This window comes from Mangifera indica, chromosome 5, assembly GCF_011075055.1.
Source record: "Mangifera indica cultivar Alphonso chromosome 5, CATAS_Mindica_2.1, whole genome shotgun sequence".
Taxonomy (NCBI): Eukaryota; Viridiplantae; Streptophyta; class Magnoliopsida; order Sapindales; family Anacardiaceae; genus Mangifera; species Mangifera indica.
Genome location: NC_058141.1, coordinates 331670 through 341466, shown reverse-complemented (window position 1 = coordinate 341466; position 9797 = coordinate 331670). Strand labels below are relative to the sequence as shown.

The following is a 9797-nucleotide window of genomic DNA, read 5'->3' as shown; positions in this document are numbered from 1 at the left end:
GGGAAGGGTAATTTTGATATTTTAGAAAAAATTTGAAATAAATAAATAAATATCAAAATGATTTTATAATGTAAAAAATCCAAAAACCCCTCATATTTATCTAAAACTACATTTAACCCCCATAGTGAGTGAGAGAGTTATATAAATATGAGGGAAAGGGTAATTTTGGTATTCAAAAAAAGTCGTAGGCATTTTTTTTTTAAACAGTGATTTTGGGTATTTTGGCTTGGAAATAGTGATTTTGGGTATTTTTGCTTAATGAGAGGGTATTTTGGCCATTTTTTAAAATTTTCCTTTATTTGTTGACTAGTCGACTAGGCACTCGACTAAGCATCTATTCAAACACCTGGCGAAGCAACCTTCAATTTTAAAGGATTTTTTTGGTTGGGCAAATAGCCAAGCACCCGATCAAGCATCCGACTAAGCACCTAATCAAGCAACCTTCATTATTAAATTATTTTTTTGGTTGGTCCATTGGCCAAGTATTCGGCCAAACACTCAATCAAGCATCAGACCAAACAACTTTTATTTTTAAAAGATTTTTTTTGATAAAAAGTAATTGATTGATCGACCAATTACCAAACCAAACACTTGATCAAACAACTTTCATTTTAAAAAAAATTAAATATAAATATGATTATAAATGTATATTAAATAAAAATATAAGTAAATATATATAGATAATTAAAATAATTAATATTTTCATAAATTAAATAAAATATATATGAACACCTATGTGATTTACAATTGCCCTAAAACTGAGTTAGAAAGTCATCATGTATTGATTCGATAACCTTCATTTGATGGTACAAAACATTGTTTGTACATTTTGTATAGATTTTCTTTTTAATGAAAATTTTATCATTATTGAAAGTTAAATCCAACATTTTATAATTAAAGATGTCTACTTTGATCACACGATCAAATTAAAATGGATATAAATCTAATATTTAATAATTAATTTAGTTAAATTATTTTAAATATAATTATTAATATTTATTTAAAACTGAACTACCAAGTTTAATCATATTGACTATTTCACTAGTTCAATATTTAATATAAACATGAAAATAATGTTCATATTTACACCTAAACATTTTAAGGGGGTCTGATTAACTTATGACATTATCCAAACTTTATTTTAAACACAACTTATAAGAGTACAATTGCGAACCATAACTATAAGAATCATGTCAAAAGTCTTGAGGTAAGGTCGTAGAATATGGTGTAAAAAAAAAAAAATTATAATAACTCTAAAAATATAAAAAATATAAAATAAAATGTTGACCCCTTAAGGCCCGTGAAGGCACAACCAAGTCTATTAGCTCGTTCTATAAGGTATGTTATACTTTCGAGTTACTCTCACTTATAAGATTCATCAATTGACAAATCTAAGTATAATATGACTTATAGACACAATGAGTTCAGTCAAGTTTGATCTAACATAATTCATTGTTGTATCTATTTAAATATATTCACTGTGGCTTTATTTTTATATTTATTTAATTTTAGTTAAAATAATTTTAAAATTTAAAAAAGGTAATAATAATAATAATAAAATTTAAAAAAATGCCTTAAGGTATGATTGGTGAAAAAAATTCAAAAACCCAATTGATAAATTAAAATTGGATGTCAGGTAGAGGAGGACAAGGAGCCCAGACAATAGAAGACAATACGAGACGAAGAAGAACGTCTCTGTAAGTTTCGGAACTCTAGCTGTCCTTTCAATTTCGTTTTAATTCTTACCTTAATCTGTGTTTTAAGCACTGTTTGGAGATGGGTTTGGTTGGATCTCAGCTTTTTTTTTTTTAAAATAATTTTAAAATTGTTTATTTCTCATTTTATTTTATAAAGTTGTCGCCTTTCCCAAGGTTGGAAAAAGAAAATTTGTAGAGAGATCCAATAACGTTTTGAATTGTGTGTAAATTTTGCACCTTTTGATTAGTTCATTGGGCGGGTTGAAGATAATTTGAACATCTTTGAAGATAAATTAACGAGCTCTTGTTAGAGGAGGAGAGAGCGAGCTCATGAGTTCGAAGAAGATTGAGGGATCACCTGCCCCCGCAATTAGAAGGGACCCGTATGAGGTATTGTGCGTTTCAAGGGATTCTTCTGATCAGGAAATTAAAACGGCATATAGAAAGCTTGCTCTCAAGTAAGGATTCTTTTTTTGGTTTCATTTTTGATGATATATTTCCTTCTTGTATGTTGAACAAGTGTTTTTGAAAAATGGGTGGTGTTAAATTGTTTAGTTGGCCTTTTTATGAATTTGAGAATTTTAGTTGAGTTTCTAGCTTGATTCTGTCTCCATAGATTGTTGGTTGGAGAAGAGAATATGTGTTGTGAATTGCGAAATGGCTGAAGATTTGCATGGACATGGTTTGATGATATGATAGACTGTTGGATTTACTTAAAAGTAATGCAATTGAATGTGGATTTTGTTGGTGTGATGGGAATCAGATTTTGTTGGTTAATGGCTTAATTTGACATGGTCTAAATTGTGTAAGGTTGGTTTAGTTATTCTAATACTTAAAAATCAGTTCTGTTGATTTATTCCCTTATTTCATGATGGACACTTCAAGATTATGGGTTTGAAGCTGAAAATGGTATATAAATTTCAAAGGGAACTATTTAATTTTCATGTGTTAAACAGATGTTTTGTATTTGTTGCTTCATTTCTTGGTAAAAGAATTTTTGAAAAAGAAAAAACAAAAGTATTTTGTGAATTTGTGAGTCATTAAGTTAATAAGTTTGATCATTTACTCTATTCTTTCTATTATATTACAATATTTTTACATCCTTGACCAAGTTTGCTTAATTGCTTTGTCTTCTTAATCTTGGACAGGTATCATCCTGACAAGAATGTTAGCAATCCTGAAGCCGCTGAATTATTTAAAGAGGTTGCATATTCATATAGTATCTTATCTGACCCAGAGAAGAGAAGACAATATGACAATGCAGGGTTTGAGGTACTTTTCTCTTTCTCTCACTTTGACATTATGTTTGCTTTGGTGAAGTTTGCAGCTGTTCACACTGTAGTTTTAGGTGCTCTTATTTGTTGATTACAGATTTCCTGCTGAAAACTAATGTACACTATAATATGAGTTTTCAATTAAAAGATGATAACTTAGAAGGTAATTTTCTAGACCATACAGTTTGAAATTGTCTCTCTAAGGGGGCATTTGGTTGAAATATTAAAAGATTTCTTTGGTAATTTATCTTTTATTATTTATATTATTTTGTTTGGTTTGTCAGATATTAAAATATTCTAGTAATCTTCTATTACCAATAATGATATGACAGGTAATAGAAAAAGTAATATAATTATTACTGTCACCTTAGGTATTAAATTATTAAAGTACTCTTGATTTTTTTTATAATATATCCTTATTAATTTTTTAAAGACAAAAATATCCTTATTTTCAATTAATATTATAACTAACATGAAAAACATTTTAGAATAATTATACCAAAGTTTACTTAAGTAAAATAATCTTTTAGTATTATTTTATCACCTCCATCTAAACACAATAATTATTTCTACCTACTAAATTTTAACAAATTTTGTTAAATATAGTAATAATTTATATCTAGTAATTTTATAGGTAATCTATCTTTTAGGTAATCTTTTATTTTTGGTAATAAAAGATTACTCAAACCAAATACACTGTTAGATGCAACAATAACTTTTTCAGATTGATGATGAACAAAACATACCAGGGCTTAATTTATAAGATAAGGTGAATGATCTAGCATATCTGTTCGACTAGAATAATGGCATAGCCCTATGGTCTTACCTTGATTTTGGCTTTAAAACAGAGCAGGTTTCGCAAGTTTGTGTAAAGTTTTATAGGGTTGGTCTTTGTAAAGTGACAAAGACAGTTGGGAACTCTGTTTCTGATTTTATCATTTTGGATGTTGAGTGCGGTATCAAGGGATGCTTTTCGCATGATATATATTTTATTTAAGCAGCATTGAAGTTGATTTTCCTGGAATTCTTTGTTATTACTGAAAATAGAATGGTGCAAAGTCTGATTATTTGGTAAGATTGGATGATATCATTCAATGGATTCTGAGTTTCTTGTGAGTGCTACAATGCTGGTAGTCGTACTTTGTAATCTATTTTTTTGACATATTGTGTTTGTAGGAAGTCTGTTATGTGAAGAGAATAGAATTTGTTGAAAGAGGTCCACTATAGTCCATGTGCTCATTAAATGTAGTTTTGAAAAGTGGTTCCACTATTGGTGGTATCTTGTTTCCTTGAAAGTATAGATGGAAAGTTAAAAATCTACAGTTTTAGCTTTTTTTTTTTTTTTTTTGGAAGGTAGATTCACTAAAAATACTGACTATGATACACCCATTAAATGAAATTAGTATTGGTTACTGCTGTATTTGAAAGGATAGTTGTGCGACAATGGAACGTCTCTTCAGTATGGGATTTATGAATGTTGTCTGGTGTTTATATTTTTAGTTCCAGATATGATTCTGATTATGATTGAATGGATAGGATATGTAGTAGGTATGAAATCATGGAGTTGGCTCCTACCGCTGTTATGCCTTTTGATGTGTTTGGGGAGAAAGGGATGGTGGTACTTTTGAGTGACTGGACTTGATGACCACTGGCCAGAAATTCTTTCTTGAGCCTGTTTATGAATCATTAATATGATCTCTTTCTTTCTTATTGTTATTTGTAAGAAAGGTCTTTTTTGAGATCTCTCAACAGTTCAATGAATATGTAATCTTTCTGTTCACAACAATTCATTTCACAACTTTATTTTTGTTCATCTCCTTTCTTCTTTTCCAAGCTTCCAAAAATTTAGTCCAAATGGTTTGATAATTCTAAAATTTTTTCCAGTGTGTTATGCAAATTCTTATTATTAACTTCATCCATGCTTCATACATGGTGTTTGATGATAATCTACACAGGCAATTGACTCTGAAGGTATGGATATGGAAATAGACTTGTCAAATCTGGGAACAGTGAACACAATGTTTGCAGCATTATTCAGGTAACGTTTTCATTGTAATATATGGAGCTTTTGGTATTATAAAGCTATTTTTAAATCTCTTGTTCTATATTTTCTATAGCAAGCTTGGTGTACCAATCAAGACTACAATTTCAGCCAATGTTCTTGAAGAAGCTCTGAATGGAACTGTTACAGTCAGGCCTCTTCCAATTGGAACATCAGTTAGTGGAAAGGTGCTTCCATTGCTTCTATCTAATTTAGCCCTGCTCAGTACAGCATATTCTTTCTTCTTAGGTTTCATTATCTGCAGGTGGAAAAGCAATGTGCTCACTTTTTTGGTGTGACAATAAGTGAACAACAAGCTGAGTCAGGAATTGTTGTGAGAGTGACTTCACCTTCACAAAGCAAATTTAAGGTACATTGGTATGCGGAACCTTGTTCAAAAGATGTCCTGCGCTTTTTGCAATTCTATTTGGCTTTTATTTGCCTTCTTACTTTCTTCTGCATCTAATTTCCAAGGGTTGTTAACTAATAATAGAACTCTCTGTTATCTTATTGTACTTTCTCAGCTACTTTATTTTGAGCAAGATTCGAATGGTGGGTATGGTTTGGCCTTACAGGTAAAATGCACTCGTCTTTGGTGTTTTTCCATATAGATTTCTGTACCTTTCTTGCTCATGCAGTAAAGTTTTTTAATTTTTCATGGTTCAACAAATTATCAATCTGAATACAAGTTTTATGCTTTTTATTTATGTCCCAACTCTTGTTGCTATGTGTTTGTATCAGTTTGGCATTGTGCCTATAACGTAGTAGCTTAATATAGAGATTGGTCGTATAAAAGAGCAAATGATCTAGAAATTTCTAAAGAGCTAAACGGTGTTGGCCTGCTTTCATTTTGCTGTTATTTTACTTTATTTTCTGCTGAAGCTCTTTCTCTTTGTGTATGTTTAACTATGTCTCAGCCTTTAACATATGATCTAGCAAGGAAGTTTTCTGAATTCTAGCTGTTCATTATCTTGCTTTGTAAACCATATAATAGTGCATCTAATAGTTGGTTTAAGTCTTGATCTTCTTGTGGAGCTTCTTTAATTTTGTTTTGGATTTGAATGGAAATATGAATTAGATGTTGCATAAATATGTTGGGCAATGTTGTTACAGTGCATTTTATTTCTCTATATTAAATAATTTCTTTGTTGCTCCTAAAGATTTAAAAGACTAGTTAACCATCACCTTTTTTGTGGAGGAATGTGGTCTGGTATAAAAATGGCAGAGAATGGAAAATCAAATTCGTGTAGTTTTAATTTCATACGCTATGATATATGCAGTCTTCATTTGTGAATAGGAATGATATCATGGTAAGTTGAGAAAAGAACCTGCAAAGTCAGAGGTCATTTTTCTGATACATCTCCTTATTCATGCTTAAAGATATTGAATTTCCATTGGAAAAGTGTCTTACCATGATCCTGTCAAAAAAAATTTAGCTTTGCCACGGTTGCACCACATTTTATAAAATTATATTTCATATTGATAGGCCACCCATTATCAAGGTGTATCAAAGAAAGAAGGGCTGGATAAGCATAACAGATAATGTGGTCAAATTGGAAGATTGACAGGATAATAAAGTAGATAAGATATTTGAATCAGGCTGTAGCTAAAAATGGGGAGGATAACTCAAGTTGAAGGGGCTGCTGCTCTTTTAAAGAAGAGGGAGAAATATTCAGTAATCATCAAGGAAAAATGCAGGGAATTAAGGGGTTTTTTGGGGGCTTTGGCCTAGGGGGAAACTGGCATTATTGTGCCAGAATCCATTGTGTTCTGTTTGATATTTATATTAGAATAATTTCAGTAGAGCTTGAGTTGTATTAGCTGAGTTTCAATAAAAAAAAGCAATTTCTATTGAGCTGAATTTGTGTTACATTGAGAAGTAATGCAGTTGCCGAGGTATCCATCACATATCTATTCCTGTTCTATTGAGACTTGTGTTCCATATTTTTCGAGATTACCTAACTCAACTAGCATTCAATTGTCTCACATGTGAGAGTAAATGGTATACAACACTGGCAAATGTTAGCTATGCTTTGGAATAGTTGTGCTTTGAAATTGAGCATACGCATACATGTAGCTTGAATGTTAAAAAATACTCCCTAAATCTTAAAATATTTGAGGCCAGTGCTTCACTTTCTTGGTACTAACTTCTATATATTGTTTTACTATGTTGAATACCTTTGCTTTTTCATCATGATTTTTTAAAATATAAGACATATAGTGTTAACCTTGTTAGTTTGAAATGAGAACCTTAGAGATAAACATGGGCATAGAAACCATCCTTCTTTTGTAAATATAATTTATTCTAAGTTGCATCTGATTTGCTTAGCCAAAAAAAAAAAAGGTTGCATCTGATTTGCTTAGCCAAAAAAATGCAGCTTTTGAAGATATTGTGACAATCCTATCTTCCATTCGTTGTTTGAGTTGTTTAAAGAAGCTGTTATCATTTCAACTTTTTCTTTGAGCCACTGAGGTGTCCTGTATTAATGCCTCTGAAATTGACCAATATACAATGAATACAGTAAACACTGTAGATATCTTATATTTATAGGAGGAAAGTGAGAAGACAGGCAAGGTGACATCAGCAGGGATGTACTTCTTACACTTTCAAGTATACAGAATGGATACAACTGTAAATGGGGTATGTAAGTTTTATCACCTCATTGTTCTTCTGTTCCTTTTCTCTTGGTGCATATTCATTGACCTGATGTTAACACGGCTGTGCTGCAGTTAGCAATGGCAAAGGATCCTGAAGCTGCTTTCTTTAAACGTTTGGAAGGTCTTCAACCTTGTGAGGTTTCAGAACTAAAAGCTGGCACTCACATATTTGCCGTATATGGTCTGAACTGTTAATTTTGTACCTTCAGCTCGGTTAGTTTCTTGTGTAAACTGTTTGCAATTAATTTTACTGATGTCTGATGAGTTTTTTCAGGGGATAATTTTTTTAAAACTGCTACCTATACCATTGAGGCAATTTGTGCGAAGGCGTGCGAGGATACCTCACAAAAGCTTAAAGATATTGAGGCTCAGATTCTGAGAAAGAGAACTGAACTACGTGAATTTGAGACAGAATACAGAAAGGTATTTTTACTGTTTTCCGGCTTGGCTTGTTGTTGATAGTCGGTTGTTCACCCTCTTATAATGCTCTTGTGATGTTTTGTAGGCTTTGGCATGCTTTCAAGATGTGACTAAACGATATAGCCTGGAGAAGCAATCTGTATGTTTTGGAACCTTTAATGTCTCTCATCAAGAATCGTTTATTCTGCATCTAGCACCTTGAGCATGAATAAGCATATATGCCTTGAAGCATAAATAACCCACCTGCACAAGAAGAGGATAATTCAGTCAACTCGTAAACTGGAATTACCTTATTTTGTTTAATGTTTATTTGACCATACCATTTTGCTTCTGCAACACAGGTCGATGAGCTACTGAAACAGCGAGACAATATCCACTCCACATTCACAGTAACTAGGACGGTCATTAACAGTAATCTGACTTCTAACAATTTAAGTAATGGAAGTAGTAGCAAAGTCCCTGGAGAAGATATGAAAGCCGAGAGCCTAGCAGAAGATGGTAGCTCAGACGGGAAGGATAAATCAGCTAGAAAGAAATGGTTCAACTTGAACCTAAAAGGGTCTGAGAAAAGGCTATAGTTTGATTCAAACCATAATTTTTTTTTTCTTTTTGACTATTTTTGTATTAAAATTGAGACGTTTAATCTTGCTTGCTGCAGATAGTATGGCCACCAAGCTTGGCAGCCTGCAAAAAAAGCTTTCCTTGTATTATTTGTTCCATTTTTTGCCTTATTTGGTCAACTGGGTTTCTTCTTTTTGTTATGGCATTTTACATTAGGTTACACAATATCCCCAGTTTGAAGTTATTTGTATGTACATCTTCATCCTTGTTTTTATCAACTGTGTTTCACCCATTTTTGTTTTCTTACAGCACATGAACAAATTTGTATTTGTATTTTACTATTTTTTGTAATAAAAACTTAAATCTCTCTCTCTCATTTCATTTTATTTCTTCCAACTCATAGATTCGATGTGTATATATTAAAATCCCAAAGTACAATGAATGAGATCTGGATCAGAATTTCTATTGAGGAAGTACAAGGTATGGACTTTAGATATGAATTTTTAATGGGGGCCTTTATATAACTCTAGGTTTTTTAATTTCAATAATTAATTTTTTTAATATAATTTTTTCAAGATTTATATTATTTAGTATCAAAATTACTCTTATATTTCTTAGTTACAATCGTTTGGCATGGTTCCTTGTCCGGCTGGATTCGAGCTGAGCCGAGCTCGAATACAGGCAAACTCGGTATCAGCTTGATAACTGTTCATTCGAGCCGAGCCACGGCTCGAGCTCGTCGAACGTAATGAAAAATGCAACTCGTGTTCAAGCTCGTTGGCTCGCGAGCTATTCACGAGCCTTTAACGAGCCTGGCTCGTAATACATACCGAGTCGAGCTATCGAGTGAGTTGTCGAGCCGAGCTATCGAACCGAACTATCGAGCGAGCTGTCGAGCCGAGCCTAACGAGCTTGTTCACAGGATCACAATTTCAATTTCAAAATGTTATTTTCATTTAAACATTGTTTAATAAATTTTCATTGTTTGTGAATAAATCTATTTATATATTTTGAGAGAGAAGAAAAAACAGTGAAGTGTGATTCTTGAAAAATAACCCAAACGAAGAAGCAATAGATTGATACACCTCTCAAAATATACGAGATCATAAACACTTTTATAAAGAATATGAATTCTTACTGTTTTTC

General features: G+C 32.0%; 1 protein-coding gene across 2 annotated transcripts; it reads left to right on the top strand.

Annotated features, from left to right (window-relative positions):
• Positions 1-1575: 1575 nt before the first annotated feature.
• Positions 1576-8943, top strand: LOC123217326 (chaperone protein dnaJ 15-like). Of its 2 annotated transcripts, XM_044638292.1 has the most exons (13): positions 1576-1697; positions 1946-2155; positions 2846-2969; positions 4927-5009; positions 5089-5200; positions 5278-5382; positions 5537-5587; positions 7564-7653; positions 7743-7851; positions 7945-8093; positions 8176-8229; positions 8432-8649; positions 8749-8943. In XM_044638292.1, the coding sequence occupies exons 2-13, from the start codon at positions 2028-2030 to the stop codon at positions 8750-8752; spliced, it is 1227 nt and encodes a 408-aa protein (XP_044494227.1). In that variant the 5' UTR covers positions 1576-1697; positions 1946-2027; the 3' UTR covers positions 8753-8943. The 2 variants fall into 2 exon arrangements, with proteins under 2 accessions (XP_044494227.1, XP_044494225.1); XM_044638290.1 differs by having other exon boundaries at positions 8432-8943.
• The last annotated feature ends 854 nt before the right edge of the window (positions 8944-9797 follow it).

Coding starts and splice junctions, on each gene's coding strand:
- LOC123217326 (XM_044638290.1), top strand. CDS start 2,028: ATGAGTTCGAAGAAGATTGAGGGATCACCTGCCCCCGCAATTAGAAGG. Junction 7,654..7,742: donor TGGATACAACTGTAAATGGG/GTATGTAAGTTT, acceptor GCTGTGCTGCAG/TTAGCAATGGCAAAGGATCC. Junction 7,852..7,944: donor TCACATATTTGCCGTATATG/GTCTGAACTGTT, acceptor GAGTTTTTTCAG/GGGATAATTTTTTTAAAACT.